Source organism: Carettochelys insculpta, chromosome 9 (assembly GCF_033958435.1).
Source record: "Carettochelys insculpta isolate YL-2023 chromosome 9, ASM3395843v1, whole genome shotgun sequence".
Taxonomy (NCBI): Eukaryota; Metazoa; Chordata; order Testudines; family Carettochelyidae; genus Carettochelys; species Carettochelys insculpta.
The window spans coordinates 47143409-47158442 of NC_134145.1; the positions used below are offsets into that span (position 1 = coordinate 47143409).

Genomic DNA, 15034 nt, shown 5'->3' on the forward strand with positions numbered 1-15034 from the left:
CCTATTGTTTACCCTTGTTTATCCAAAGCCTCATAACTCTAACAAAGAGGTGCGCCTACACCTCCTGGACGTGAGCAGGCGCTAGCTTTCTATATGGACAGGACCAAGTCCTTCCGGAGAACGGATAGGCTCCTAGTCTCTATCGCTCCCAAATCAAAAGGAGAATGTCTCTCTTCGCAGAGAATCTCTAAGCACATCGTATCTTGCATAAAAATGTGCTACAAACTCAAAAAGACTCCTTTACTGGCCACGCCCAGGGCTCATTCCACTAGGGCGGTGGCAGCATCAACAGTCTTTTTTCAAGGGCGTTGCGCTAAAAGACATTTGCAGAGTGGCGACCTGGTCATCCTGTGACACCTTCGCCAAACATTACGCCCTTCACAGGGTATTCCAAGAGGATACCCGTCTCTTGGCAGCGGTCCTCTCGGGGACAAGCTGCACATAATCCGATTACCCACCTCCTATCTTGGGTTACTGCTGGGTAGTCACCTAATGTGGAGCACCCACGGGGACACTCGAAGAAGAAAGAAAGGTTACTCACCGTAGTAACGGTGGTTCTTCGAGATGTGTCCCCGTGGGTGCTCCACTACCCGCCCATCCTCCCCGCTCCGGATCTCTGTTTAGTGTTTTGCAGGAGCATCCGAGGCGGTTGGTCAAGGAACTGGCGGGGACCGGATCGCGCACATGGCCGGGAGCGCGCGGGGGAGCGGCGCGCACCGGCGCATGCGCGGTCCGGCAGAAACTGCTTGGAAGATCCGATCTGCGGCGCCGGGCGAGCCCGACACCTAATGTGGAGCACCCACGGGGACACATCTCGAAGAACCACCGTTACTACGGTGAGTAACCTTTCTTTACGGACACAGGTAACTGTCTTTTCTTTGTGTATTCTCACTTTCCAAGTGAATGGTCAGCGGTTTAGTTTAAGATTTGTAGGCTACGGTGATATCTTATTCTGAAAATCTTTAACACATTTTTGACACTAGATAAATATCAGTAACTGACTAGGCTATTAAAAGGTCCTTTCTGGGATCCTCCATGGAATTCTGTCTGGTTTCTTTAAATATTTTTCTGTAATATATGCTTTTTCTTTGGTAGACATTCCTTTATATATTTGACTTTCGGAAATGGAGACCCATAGCATGCACTCAGAAAATGAACACTACTTTCAGATAATTTTGAATTTGTATATATTTAATTTCCCTTCATGTATATTAAAAAGTGCATAGCCACATCTTTTCCAGTTATGTGATGATGATATGACAAATGAGATGTACTTTAAATTTGTACTAATTCATGAGTATGAAAAAGTTGAAGAAAATTCTGTTTGTTTATTTTTAACCAGGTGGAAAACTTCACTGTATCTTTCTCGGATGGCAGAGTATTTTGTTATTTGATTCATCATTATCATCCATGTTATGTGCCTTTGGAAGCTGTATCTCAGCGGACCACTCAAACAGTAGAATGTACAAGAACTGGTACAGTAGTACTAAATTCTTCCTCTGAATCTGATACATCTCTGAATGTGTTGGATGGAACATTCGACCAAAGTGAGTCATTCTTAAATGTAAGGTTTAATATTGGATTAAGTTTTAAAAAAAATACTCTTAACAATACTCTTGATCTCATTAACAAATATGATTATATTTTTTGCTTCTGTCATAAAGCTATAACTACCTCAGTCCTCTATAAGGAACTTCTGGACAATGAAAAGAGTAATTTTCAGTTAATTAATACTGCAGTTTCTGACCTGGGTGGAATACCAGCTATGATTCATCATTCTGATATGTCAAATACAATTCCTGATGAAAAGGTAAAAGAGGTTTTTTATATTTCATATAAGGTGTCATAATCTCCTTGAGAATCCTAACTTACTGTTTTCTTTCATATATATTTTTTTAGGTTGTTATTACCTATCTGTCGTTTCTGTGTTCACGGCTTCTAGATCTTCGAAAAGAGACTCGAGCTGCTCGTCTAATTCAGTCAGCTTGGAGGAAATACAAACTGAAAGCAGAGCTAAAGCTCCATCAGGTATTTTTTATTAAGCACTTTGCTCTTTTGTGACATGCAGGTTGAATATCTCTAATCCAGAACACTCTCATCTGGCAAACTCCGTAATCCGGAATGAATTTAGTTATCCAATATGACCACTTATCATGGGTTGGCCAAGTTTCACGTGGTCCTCTAAAGTTAGTTTACAGCCACCAGGCCTGGCTCTCACTTTTCTGTGCTGTTACTTAGCTGTAATATACCCCTAAATGTCTTCTAAAAACCCAGGAAGCAATGGAAGTGTTGATAATGTGCTAGAAAATATTGACCTCCCATCTTCTGAAAAATTCTCTCATATGGCAACAGGTCCCAAGGGTGCTGGATGAGAGCAATTCAACATATAGTAGTAATCAATCTTTGTTTGTGATACAGTGGGGGATACAGAATCAACAAAATAGTGAAGGAATAGTCCCTCAGAGAATGGTATATGAAGTCCTTTTAAAAAAAAAAAAAAAAAGAGAGAGAGAGCGAGAGCTTTACAGTCCTTGTCCAAAGTCAGGGCCTAGGTGGCTTTACTTCCCGTTATGAAGAACACATTTCTTATTTTAAATTGTAAAGTTGTAACATTTAATATGAAAAGAATGCCATGTTTGAGCTTGGTCTAATGCCACTGTGCAAAGTGTGGGATACGACACACAACTTCACCAATGCATGCCAACTGGAAATTTTAGCAATCTTGTATTCTGTTCCTGGCTTTTTGCAGGGATTTGTGGCAAGTTTATATGTCTATTTTTAAATCTACAAGACTGCATTTAACATTGCCAAACAACTTGGCACCTGTCTAAAATTTTAATCCGAGTATTTAAAAGTGAAATGTAGCTGAGTAAATTCAAAGCTGCATGATTTCACCATACTTTATCAGTACATGTGTAGCATAACATTTTTCCTCTTTGAGTCGTGTCCCAATTGGTGCTCCACTCTAAAGGGTATGTCTACACAGCAAAGTTGTCTCAAAATAATGGCCATTATTTCAAAATAACTTTGCAAGCGTCTACACTACACAGCTGCTATTTTGAAAGAGCAGACAGGATTTTGAAATTGGTAAACCTCATTTTATGAAGAATAGTGCCTATTTTGAAATAGGTATTTCAAAATAGGGGCTGTAAAGACAGGGAATAGGGGCTCTTTCATCTGTAGAGCAATAATAATAATAAGCTGTAGAGCAATGGGACACACTATTATGAAGTGGGCTCTGTTGTGTCTGGAGGCTCTATTTCAAAATAATGCTCAGCTATTTCAAAATACAGTTCATGTGTAGCAGTCTGATTTTAACATTGGCTATTCTGGAAAATCTCTTCCAGAGTAGCTTATTTCGAAATAACACTGCTGTGTAGAAATACAATAACTGGGCTTACGTCCTTATGCAACTGATGAGAGCATTAATAGCAGTGTCTTAAGCACACTCATATGCTGTCTAGTGACAGAGTAAGCCATGCTAGTCTATACACTATAAAAACAAAAAGCAGTCAAGTAGCACTTCAAAGACTAGCAAAATAGTTTATTAGGTGAGCTTTCGTGGGACAGACCCACTTCTTCAGCCCATATCCAGACCAGAACAGACTCAATATTTAAGACACAGAGAACCAAAAACAGTAAGCAAGGAGGACAAATCAGAGAAAGATAATCAAGAGATTATTGAGTCAAGCTGACTCAATCTAATTCTTGATCTCCCCCCCCCACTCTCTGATTTGCTCACCTTGATTATCTTTCTCTGATTTGTCCTCCTTGCTTACTGTTTTTGGTTCTCTGTGCCTTAAATATTGAGTCTGTTCTGGTCTGGATATGGTCTGAAGAAGTGGGTCTGTCCCACGAAAGCTCACCTAATAAACTATTTTGCTAGTCTTTAAAGTGCTACTTGACTGCTTTTTGTTTTCATATGCTGTCTGTTGTAGTGCTACCCTTGCGTGATGTACCAACAGCATGCCTCTGGAGCCTTGCCCATCTGGCACACCCTTACTCCTATGATATAAGGGATGGAAAGTGGAAGTGTCTTGTTCTTCTTCGAGTGGCCCACATGGGTGCTCCATATTAGGTGTCGGGCTCGCCCCGGCGCCGCAGATTGGAAATTCTCAAGCTGTATCTCGTCAGGTCGCGCATGCGCCAATGCGCGCCAGTCCTTTGTGCACTTTCAGTCACGTGTGCAATCCAGTCCACGCCAGTTCCTCTCAACTGCCAGCGGCTACAGACGGAATTTGCTTCAGCTCCAACGCCTAAGACCGATAAATACGTTATTAGTACCATTATCATTTGTTCTTGCTAAATTCGTTCCTTACAAACCGTTTTAAAGTTTTTCTTCTGTATATAGTTTTAAAAAAAAATGAAAAAGTAAAACAAGAGAGAGAAGGGGCAGCTGCCTCTATGGCCTGCTTATCTCTACAGACTGTTGAACCTTATCTGTTTCTAGTAGCTGCTAAGTACCTTGTTAAAGTTACAACTTAAGTACTTCTGAGAAGATGTGTGTGTTGGTGGGGTGGGGGTTAAGAAATGCCTCTAGAGCTGCAAAGCTATGCCTGCCTCTGCCAACCATAGCAAATGTATTCGCTGTCTGGGAGAGACCCATGTCCCACAAAAATGTCCTCACTGCTCTAAGCTGACAGCCAGAGTGAGAGAGGACAGGGAAATGAGGCTGAAAATGATTTTATTTGACAAGGTTCTTCAGCCTGAGCCATCGGAGGCATCCTAAGGGGAAGGGCCCTCAGGGTCGCATAAGAGGAAGGCAACCTCTCTGACCTCCTCGGCCCATAAGAAAAAGAAAACATCCCCTTACTCAATCCTTGCTGGTACTACCTGCGAGCAGGAAGAATGAAGCACAGGGCCTGGAAGCGCTTGCTGTCAAGGGCAGCGCAAAGGCCACAGAACATAAGACAGTGTCTGGGGTTCAGACTGGCAAAGATCCGGCACCAAAGACCCTGCAGGCACTGAAGCAGCAGGCACTGGAGGCCACAGCACCGAGGCTCCCAGCACCAAGAGCACCAGAACTGGGCACACCGGCATGGGGTCCGACGGTGCCAGAGGTCGCTGCCTTTGTGGAACCACTGGCAGAGGTACCGGGCATGGCACTGACGACACCGACACCCGCACCAAGATCTCAGGCACCGGATGCATCGGCACCGACCAAGCAACCACACAAATCAGGCAAGGCAAGGTCTAAGACCCAGCACCGAAGTCCATCGCTGGACCTTATCATGCCAGTCTTGCCCTGCTCTCTTCCCAAGGTGTGCATCCTGGAGCGGCTGTTAACACTGCCATCCTCCTTCCTAAGGCCTCCATCTCCACTTTTACAACCACCTTCTTCCTGGCTCAGGCACCTCTCGCCGGTTGCCTCAAAGGAGCTGCATAGACATTTCTATAGAGCCTCTCCTCTGATGTCCACATCATCCAGGAGAACACTCCTCTTGGCACTATATGTACAGACATCACTCACGTTCCAGATCTTCATCACCAAGTCCATGCCCTTGCAACTACAGTCACTCATATCATTGCGAACATCACCGGCACCGGAGCTCAAGGTCAAGGGATAGATCCCCGTTCCAATCTTTGTTGTACAGACATTTCTCACCCCTTCCCTTAAAAAGAGCATATGTCTTTCCTCCAGGGATGGGTCCAGAGTCTACCATAGACCTCTCCCTGGAATCCTTAAGAGAGCGGACACAGGAGGTGTCCGTGGAACAGGTGGAAGCATATCATGCCAGCGCCTCTTCATCCTCCCCAGATGAAGCGGTCATTCCAGGAGGTATATCTCCCCCAGACCATCGCAAGCCATTTCAAGAACTCTTTGAAAGGGTAGCACAGTCCCAAAACATACAGATCGCGGAGGTGCAGGAAAAGCAACATAAACTCCTCAAAAACCTAAGATCTCCTACATCATCTAAAATTATCATCCTGCTAGATGAGGCCATCGCGAAGGCTGCCACAAACATCTGGCAGACCCCAGCCTCTATTCCACCAACTGACAAGCAGGCGGACAAAACGTACTGTGCCCCATCCAGGGGGATGGAGTTCTTGTTAAACCACCCCCAACCAAACTCCCTCATGGTGGAGTCCTCTCAGCACAGATCAAAGACACCACAATACCAATCCACGGGGAATGCTAAGGATGCAAAGAAACTGGACTTATTTGGAAGGAAGGTATATTCTCCCTCCACCCTACTGTTGCACATGCCAACTATGCCGCCCATTTATCCAACCACAATTTTGACATCTATACAAGACTTACCTCACTCATGGACTTCCTCCCTGATGATAAGAAACTGGTCTTCAGGGTGATAGTCCAGGAAGGCTACACGGCCTCTCGAACAGGTGTCCAGATTGCCTTAGATGTGGTGGACACAGCAGCACTCTCTACAGCCACTGCAGTGGTGATGCGCAGAGAGTCGTGGCTCCAAACATCTGGCATCCCCAAGGATCTGCAAACAAAAATCATAGACCTCCCATTCGACAGAGAAAAGTTGTTTGCTGACTCAGTCCTACACTCCAACAAGGACTCGAGAACCATGCTCAGAACGATGGGAATGTACACCCCTCCTTACAGGAGGAAAAGATTCTACCCACAACAAAGACATTACACCTACCAATCCCAGCGCCCACAATACCAGTAAGGCTACAATCAAGAGCGCCACCACCACCAACAGCAAAGGCCACCTAGGCAGTGCCCCAGCAAGGCCGTATGTCGGTGGCACAGACTCCTAGGCAGCAAGTTTGACTGCTATGTTGTGGACTGCGACACCACGAACATCCTTCAGTGCCATTCACATCATATGTTCCACCACAGACACAGACCATTCTACTGTCAATGGGAAAGTATCACCGCAGACAAATGCGTATTGGAAATTTGTTGCTATGGGGTACACTGTCCCATTTTGATCCATGCCCCCGCCAAAACCCCCTACCCAGTCCTGCTTCAGGGACCCCTCTCACGAGATGATGTTAAAGCAGGAGGTAGACTACCTCATATCCATAGGGGCGGTGGAAAGAGTCCTGGATGAGTTTCAAGGGAGAGGTTTTTACTCCTGATTATTTTCTCACGGAGAGGAAAACAGAAGGCTGGAGACCAATCCTGGACCTATGGGCTCTCAGTCATTATCTCTGCAAATAGCGTTTCAAGATGACCACAATCTCTTCCATAGTCACCGCACTGGACAATGGAGACTAGTTCGCAGCCCTCTACTTACAAGATGCTTATTTTCACATAATGATCCACCCAGCACACAGGCACTTTCTCTGCTTCACAGTGGACACAGGGCACTTCCAGTACAGAGTCCTCCTCTTTGGCCTTTCTTCAGCGCCCAGGGTCTTTACCAAGACACTCTGTAGTGTCAGCTTACCTGTATCGGCAGGATGTATTCTTCTTTCCCTATCTGGATGACTGCGTACTGAAAGGTGTCTCATGGGCAGATGTTCTGTGCATGATAGACATTGCCACAAAGACTTCTCTCGCTGGGCCTAGTCACCAACTTCCAAAAGTCAATGATGGAGCCCACACAAGACATAGAATTCTTAAGAGCATGCCTAGACTCTATTACATGGAGGGTGTATCTGCCCCATGCACGTTTTCATGCCATCCGGTCCTTGGTGCAGGTGCTGATGTACAGACCCACAGTGCCAGTCCTAAACTGCTTGCAGCTATGGGGACACATGGCCGCCATCACGTTCATGGTGCAGAACACCAGACTACATATTTGATACCTTCAGCATGGTTGGCAACGGTGTACAGGCCAAGGATACATGCCATGCACAAAAAGGTATCACCCCCAACGGAGGTGCGAAAGTTTCTGGCATGGTGAGCAGACCCCAAGAATTTGCTATCAGGGTGCCCTTTTACCAACTGCAAATCGCGGTTTTTTTCACGACAGATGCCTCCCACATTGGATGGGGGGCACACATGGAAAGCAAATCAACACAAGGGCGATGGTCCCCCACAGAGATGGCAATGCACATAAATGTACTGGAGCTACAGGCGGTGTTCAATGCATGGAGGCACTTCCACAAATACCTGCGGAACAAGGTAGTCAGGGTCAATACTGACAACATTTCCAGAATGTATTATATCGATTGCCAAGGCAGAGCCGGATCCTGCACGTTATATGCAGAAGCAGTCTGACTGTATAAAATTGGTGCATTGCAAACAACATAATCTTAATAGCCTCTTACTTACCTGGTATCCACAATGCAAGGGCAAATCAGCTGAGCAGGCATTTTGCTCTCACGCACGAATGGGAGATCCGCTCCAATTTGCTTCACAGTATATTCGACATATAGGGGTTCCCTCAAGTCGACTTTTTTGCCACCTACATCTACAAGAAATGCCCTCAATACTGCTCCAGAGCGGGCATTGGACAGAACTCATTGGGGGAACGCCTTACTGCTCCCATGGAGGGGCCCCTGGCTGTATGCATTCCCTCCCACAATACTTATGCACAAGGTCCTTGAAAAGGCAAGGAGGGAGAAGGCACGCCAATACTTGTAGCCCCAATGTGAGACCGACAGCACTGGTTCCCTCTGCTGCTACACGTCATGCTGCCCACCACTCCCCCTCCCAATCGTACCGAACCTCCTCATGCAAAACCAAGGGACCATAAGACACCCTCATCCTCGAATGCTCTTCCTCAAAGCATGGCTAATCCCTGGCTCAGTGCTCAACAGAGAACATGCTCAGAAGGAGTAAAAGAGGTCCTAGAATGCAGTCGACAGACCTCTCCCAGGAAAGCTTATGCATACAAGTGGAAACACTTTACATCCTGGTGTCTGTCCAAACAATTAACTCCTCTAGAGGTCTCAGTTCCCACAATTTTGGAGTACTAACTGGATCTAAACAAGGCAGGCTCACTTTATCACCATTAAAGGTCCACCTTGCAGCTATATCGGCATTCTGACATACAGTGGATGGGTCAACTGTATTTGCCCATCCCATTATGGCGTGGTTTTTGAAGGGTCTTGCAAACTTATACACCTCGCAGAAACTATTATCACCTTCATGGAACTTAAATCTGGTCCTTGACATGCTGTCTAGACCACCCTTCGAACCATTGGCCACCGTCTCCCTCCAACTCCTTACCATTTAAAAACTACCTTTCTTCTTGCGATTACATCAGCTCGCAGGGGGAGTGAGCTGGCAGCAATAATGGCAACGCCACCTTATGCAACTTTCTCGAAGGAAGCAGTGGTTCTGCACCTACACTCAGCATTCCTTCCAAAGATCTCCTCAGAGTTCCACATTAATGAGCCAATAGTTCTACCATCCTTCTACCCGAGACCGCATGCCTCGAGTAGGGAAATATGGCTGCATTCACTCGATGTGAAAAAGGGCACTAGCCTTTTACATAGACAGAACTAAACCCTTCCGAAAGATGGATAGGCTCCTGGTGTCTCTTGCATCCAGATCGGAAGGGGAAAAGACTATCATCACAAAGAATTTCAGATAACATTGTATACTGCATAAAAATGTGCTATGAGCTCCATAAGACCCCTCTGCCAGTTCCACCCAGGGCTCAATCTACTAGAGCGATGGCGGCCTCCCCAGCCTTCTTCAAAGGAGTCGTACTAAAGGACATCTGCAGAGCGGTGGGTCATCTTATGACACCTTTGCCAGACACTATGTGACTCGCCAGGTGTTGAAGAGGATACACGTCTATCAACAGCAGTCCTTTCTAGGGCAAGCTGCACATAAATCCGGTACCCACCTCCGTTCTTCCGGGATCGCTGCTGGGTAGTCACCTAATGCAGAGCACCCACGGGGACAACTCCAAAGAAGAAGAAAAAGACGTTACTCACTTGTGTAATAACGATGGTTCTTCGAGATGTGTCCCTGTGGGTGCTCCACTACCCACCAATTCCTCCCCACTTTGGAGTTCTGCTTTATATTTTTCAGGAGCACCCAGGGCGGTTGGTTGAATAACTGGCGTGGACTGGATCGCGCACGTGACCAAAAGATCACGAAGGACTGGCGCACGTCGGCACATGTGCAACCCAACAAGATACAGCTTGAAAAGCTCCGATCTGTGGCGCCGGGACGAGCCCGACACCTAAAGTGGAGCACCCACGAGGCCACATCTTGAAGAACCATCGTTACTACACAAGTAAGTAACCTCTCTATCTTTTTGGTAGAAAAGCATACATCTTGGCAACTTTGTAATTCTGTATTTCCAACTACCAAGCTCTCAAGGGCTGATAGAGTGGGGAGCACACGTAATTAGCCTGCTGACCACAAGGCAAATGGTCATCCATGGAGATATCCATTTCAGAACTGTCAGAAATGTCTGTATCCATTTCTTCAAACACAAAGATCATGACAGACAGCGTAGCATTACTTGTCAGGGGATTAAGAACAGGTTGACCTTGCTGTGTGCAGATGTGAAGAGGCTTTGGAATTGGTGCATCTTCCACAACATTTCTTTCCCCATAGTTTATGTCCTGGGCACACAAAACTCTACAGTGGTCATTTTCCATGGCAGATTCCCACATGACCATGAATGGGAGATACATCCAAGAGAACTTCATGATTTAATCAGGCAATGGAGAACACTGTCAACAAATCAATTGACCACTTACCTGAACAAGAAATGTCCACACTATAGTTCCAGATCTGGAATAGGATAGCAATCCGTTGGTTATGCTCTCTTCCTCTGATGGGATGAAGACCACCTCTGCATCTTCACTCATTTCCTCTATCGTTGAAGGTCCTAGTCAAAATTAAAACGGATAGAGCCCACATCATTCCACTGGCTGCTAGTTGGTCAAGTTGTGTACCCAACAACCTCCCTCCACTTTCCACACCTTTTCTCAAATAACAACCAACATGCCCTACATCTTAATTTGGAGGTTCCCCTCCTCAAAGCATGGCTCCTGCTTAATGCCCAAAAAAGATGTTTTTCAAGTTTGGTAGATGTGAATCTATTACACAAGTAGAAAGTCCTTTCCCAATGTACTTACTAGAAGTGGTAAAGGTTTTAGATTTGGTGCATGAATGAACAAATCTCCACAACATTTACAACTCTTCCACTTTATTGTAGACTATGCTTTGACCCTTACAAAAGGATTAGGGATAATCCATGAACTCTCTTAGGTCCATCTAACAGCCATAACCATTTCCCCCATCCTCTAGAGGGGTGCTCAGTGATGTCACAGCCAACCACTGAAAGATTCTTCAAACTCTTCCCTCAACCTGGATATTTAAACCCCATTTGGGACCTAAACTTGGTACTTAAAGGGCTAAATCTCCTTTTGAACTCTATTCACTAATGTGCCTATCAGTGAAAATGGTTTTCCTGATAGCATGTAGGAAATTAGGAGAGACAGCAGCTCTGGCCATCCCCCTTTTATGGAATTTTTTGTGGACTAGATTATGCTCTGCCTGTATACAAAATTCATGTGTTTCACATAAGTTAATTGATACATTTTTCAAACTTTACCCTAAGCCTCACAACAAAGAGGCTATACTACATACTTTAGATGTCAGAAGATGCCTGACCAGGATGAAGGCTTTCAGGAAGTTCCGTAAGCTTTTCCTTTCCATTGCAGAAAGATACAAGTGCTTAGCAATATCCTCCTAAAGGCTCTCGAAATGGATCCTGAGTTGCATCAGACAATGTTATCAAATTTGCAATATGAGCCTTCTAAATCCTATTTATACACAGTCCATGAAGTGGCTGCCCTCATACATTACCTTCAACATTGTCCCTATTTCAGAGATCTGTAAAATGGCAACATGGGTTTAAATCCACACTTTTGAAGAACACTATGCAGTCACTGGAGACTCTGCTGCTATCTTTGTTTCCACAATGCTGTCATCTGTAAGTGATCCATCTACAAAGTCCCAACTCCTCAGAAGCGGGGGACTGCATGGAGTCACCCACAGTGGAGTGTCTATAGGGACACTCCTTGACATTATCTTGTACGGTTACAATGGTTCTACAAGATGTCCCTCTATGAGTGCTGTGACAAAGTCCTGAGCAACTCTGTGTGGGTCCAGCGTTTTGTGGCATTTAAAGAATTGCTCAGAGGTGCTCTGCCTCCCAGTTTTACCAGGGTCTGGGCACAGCCCATTGATTGGGAAAAAAGGCAGATGTCATGCCCATCTTTAAAAAAGGAAAGAAGGACAATCCAGAGAACTATAGACAGGTCAGCCTTACCTCAGTCCTTGGGGGGAAAAAATAATGGAGGGGATCCTCAATGAATCCATTTTGGAGCACTTGGAAGAGGGGAAAGCAATCAAGAGTAGTCAACCTGGATTCACCAAGGGCAGGTCATGCCTGACCAATCTGATTAGCTCTGTCGACATGGTGAAGTTAGTGGATGTGGTATGCCTTAACTTTAGCAAGGCTTTTGATAGTCTCCTACAACATTCTTGCCCATAAGTTAAGGAGGTATGGATTGGATACATGGACTGTATGATGGATAGAAAGCTGGTTTGACGGACGGGTCCAACAGGTAGTGGTCAATGGCTCAGTGTCTGGTTGGCAGTCGGTTTCAAGTGGAGTGCCCCAAGGATCAGTTCTAGGGCCCATACTGTTCAACATCCCTATTAATCACCTGGATGAAGGGATGGATTGCACCCTCAGGAAATTTGCAGATGACACTCAGGTAAGTGGTCAGGTAGATACATTGGAGGGTAGGGATAGTTTCCAGAGTGACCTAGAGAAACTGGAGGATTGGGCCAAAAGAAACTTGAAGCACAACAAGAACAATTGCAGAGTCCTGCACTTGGGACAGAAGAATCCCAAGCACAGTTACAGCCTAGGGACTGAGTGGCTAAGTAGCAGTGCAGCAGAAAAGGACCTGTGGATGAGAGGCTGGATAAGAGTCAACAGTGTGCCCTTGTAGCCAAAAACGCTAATGGCCAGTGCGTTAGGAGAAGCATTGCCAGCAGATCTAGAGAAGTTGTTATTCCCCTCTACTCAGCACTGGTGAGGCCTCGTCACGAGTATTGTGCCCAGTTCTGTCACCTTTTGACAAATGTCTGAAAATAACAAAGTAGCTTTGCTAATTAACATGTATGTAACAAAATTAGAGAGATCTTGTTCTGATGCTGAAAAGCCCATGAAGTTTAATTGAAAATGTGTGCTTGAGGAAGGAAGAGAAACAAACTGAGAAGCTATCAAATGGATATTCTATATTTTTGCAACTAACACTCTTGTGACTTCATTTTCTTTCCAGAAAGGATGGAGGCATGCTTTGGATATCTTTTTGACTAAATTCTTAATGGAAATTTGTTTCTTACAGGAAAAAAACAAAGCTGCTCGGATTATTCAGTCAGCTGTAATGAATTTCCTGTCTCACCGGCGACTACAGAAAAAAGTTAATTCAGCAATTTTTATTCAGAAACACTGGAGAAGATACTTAGCTCAGAGAAAAAGTTTTAAATTAAGAAAAGCAAAACTGGAGGAAACTGAAAATAAATGGGCTACAGTCATCCAGGTAAGATTAGGTTATCTGAATTTACCTAACAATGAAGCTTTTTAAAAAGAGATTGTTCTCTGCTTTAAGTTGAAGGAAAAGGCACTTTCCAGTGTCAGAAATTTTGCTTTTGGCATCAAAGTGCATTCTCTGCCTTTAAGTAGCTGCAGACTAAACTACCCAGAACTCAGGACTAGTCCCTTTGAAAGTGCCAAAGGGACACAATGCATCTTGCTGGCCTGAATTCCATATCGGGTTTCAGAAATAGGATGGAGGGTGGGCTAGGGGAGGCTGTACCTCCCCAAATAGCCAGGTGTGACCTGGCCCCTGTACCTGTCCTGCTTCTTGCCCCCAGTGGCTCCCTGGACCACCCATTCCTTATCCCATACCCCTGCTTCCCAACTCCTGACCTCGCCATCCAGCGCATCAGAGGGTGGGAGCTGACTGCACCTCTCTAGGAGCTGGAGGAGCTGAGACTGTGGGTAAGTGGAAACAGAAGGTGAATGGCCAGGAGCTAGCTTCTCCATGCTGGAGCTCAAACCAGACAGAAGGGTCTTCAGGGCTGGATATAGTCTGGATGCTGTAGTCTGTTCTCCTCCCCGCCACCCTATGCTAAATAGTACTGAACCTGAAAATTCATTAATTTCTTAATATTTTTTCTATAAGCAATTGTTTTCTATTGCAAGTGTTAACAGGGATGCTGCTTTTAATGGGAGTGAAAGTTAGTCATTTACTGCCTTATTCCTGGTTGTTCTAATACATAAGAAATTTTCTCTTAAGGTTTGGTACATACTTGGAATACGTAGGAGAACCTCTTATTGTTGCCTTTAATTCAAACTCTTACAGTAATATATAAATAAAAGCCCAAGAGTAAGTTGAGGTGGTTCTTTAACTGCTTCCTCATGTCCATTCCATATTAGGTATGTGTGCTTGCCACATGTACTGATGCCAGACGTAGCCATAGTGGACCAGCTCAGGTACTCTCATGAGTGGTATATGGTGTGGTATAAAGGGAACCACCAGCTCCCTCCACCTTTTATATTCCTTCTTGACCCTTGTGATTGGTGCTGTAAGTTGCGGCTTTAGACAATTTCTGTCTTTTGTTCTGTATAAGTATGCATTTTTTCTAGTGTAAGTTTTTTGTGTCATAATTTCTAGTTAGCACAGGAGTTCCATAGGAGACCCAGCCTAGTGATGGGGCATACCTGATTCCCAGGCTTTAAACCTGTGCAAGCATCCCATTCCCATTAGCAACCTAGGCTTCATCTACACTACGAGATATGTTCAAATTTCAAGGCTTAACTCGATATTAAAATATGACTATCTTTACATGTAATACCATTAACTCGATTTATTGAGCTGTAATACTGATCACGAAATATCGATATTATAGGATGCATATAGCATCAATTTGAAATTTAAAATCTCGTATCAAGGCGAGTGTGGAAGCACCATGTTCTTAATTCAAATTTGTTAGCGTCCAGAAGTGTCCCGTATGGATCCCACAAAGCTACACGGTGACCCTCCAAGTCTGGCTGCTTCATTATGCATTGCTGTCAGGTTTCCAGGAAGAAGGGCAAAGGAAGCCTGTGAAATT

The 15034-nt window shown here is 44.9% G+C and overlaps 1 protein-coding gene across 1 annotated transcript in view; it reads left to right on the forward strand.

The window, feature by feature from the left end:
* The window catches only part of ASPM (assembly factor for spindle microtubules), a 71854-nt gene that overhangs the window by 38508 nt on the left and 18312 nt on the right, over positions 1-15034 (forward strand). Inside the window, exons 14-17 of the mRNA XM_075003296.1 lie at positions 1343-1547; positions 1665-1810; positions 1900-2028; positions 13264-13458. Of these exons, the coding sequence (XP_074859397.1) occupies positions 1343-1547; positions 1665-1810; positions 1900-2028; positions 13264-13458 (675 nt within the window). The remainder of the gene's footprint in view (positions 1-1342; positions 1548-1664; positions 1811-1899; positions 2029-13263; positions 13459-15034) is intronic.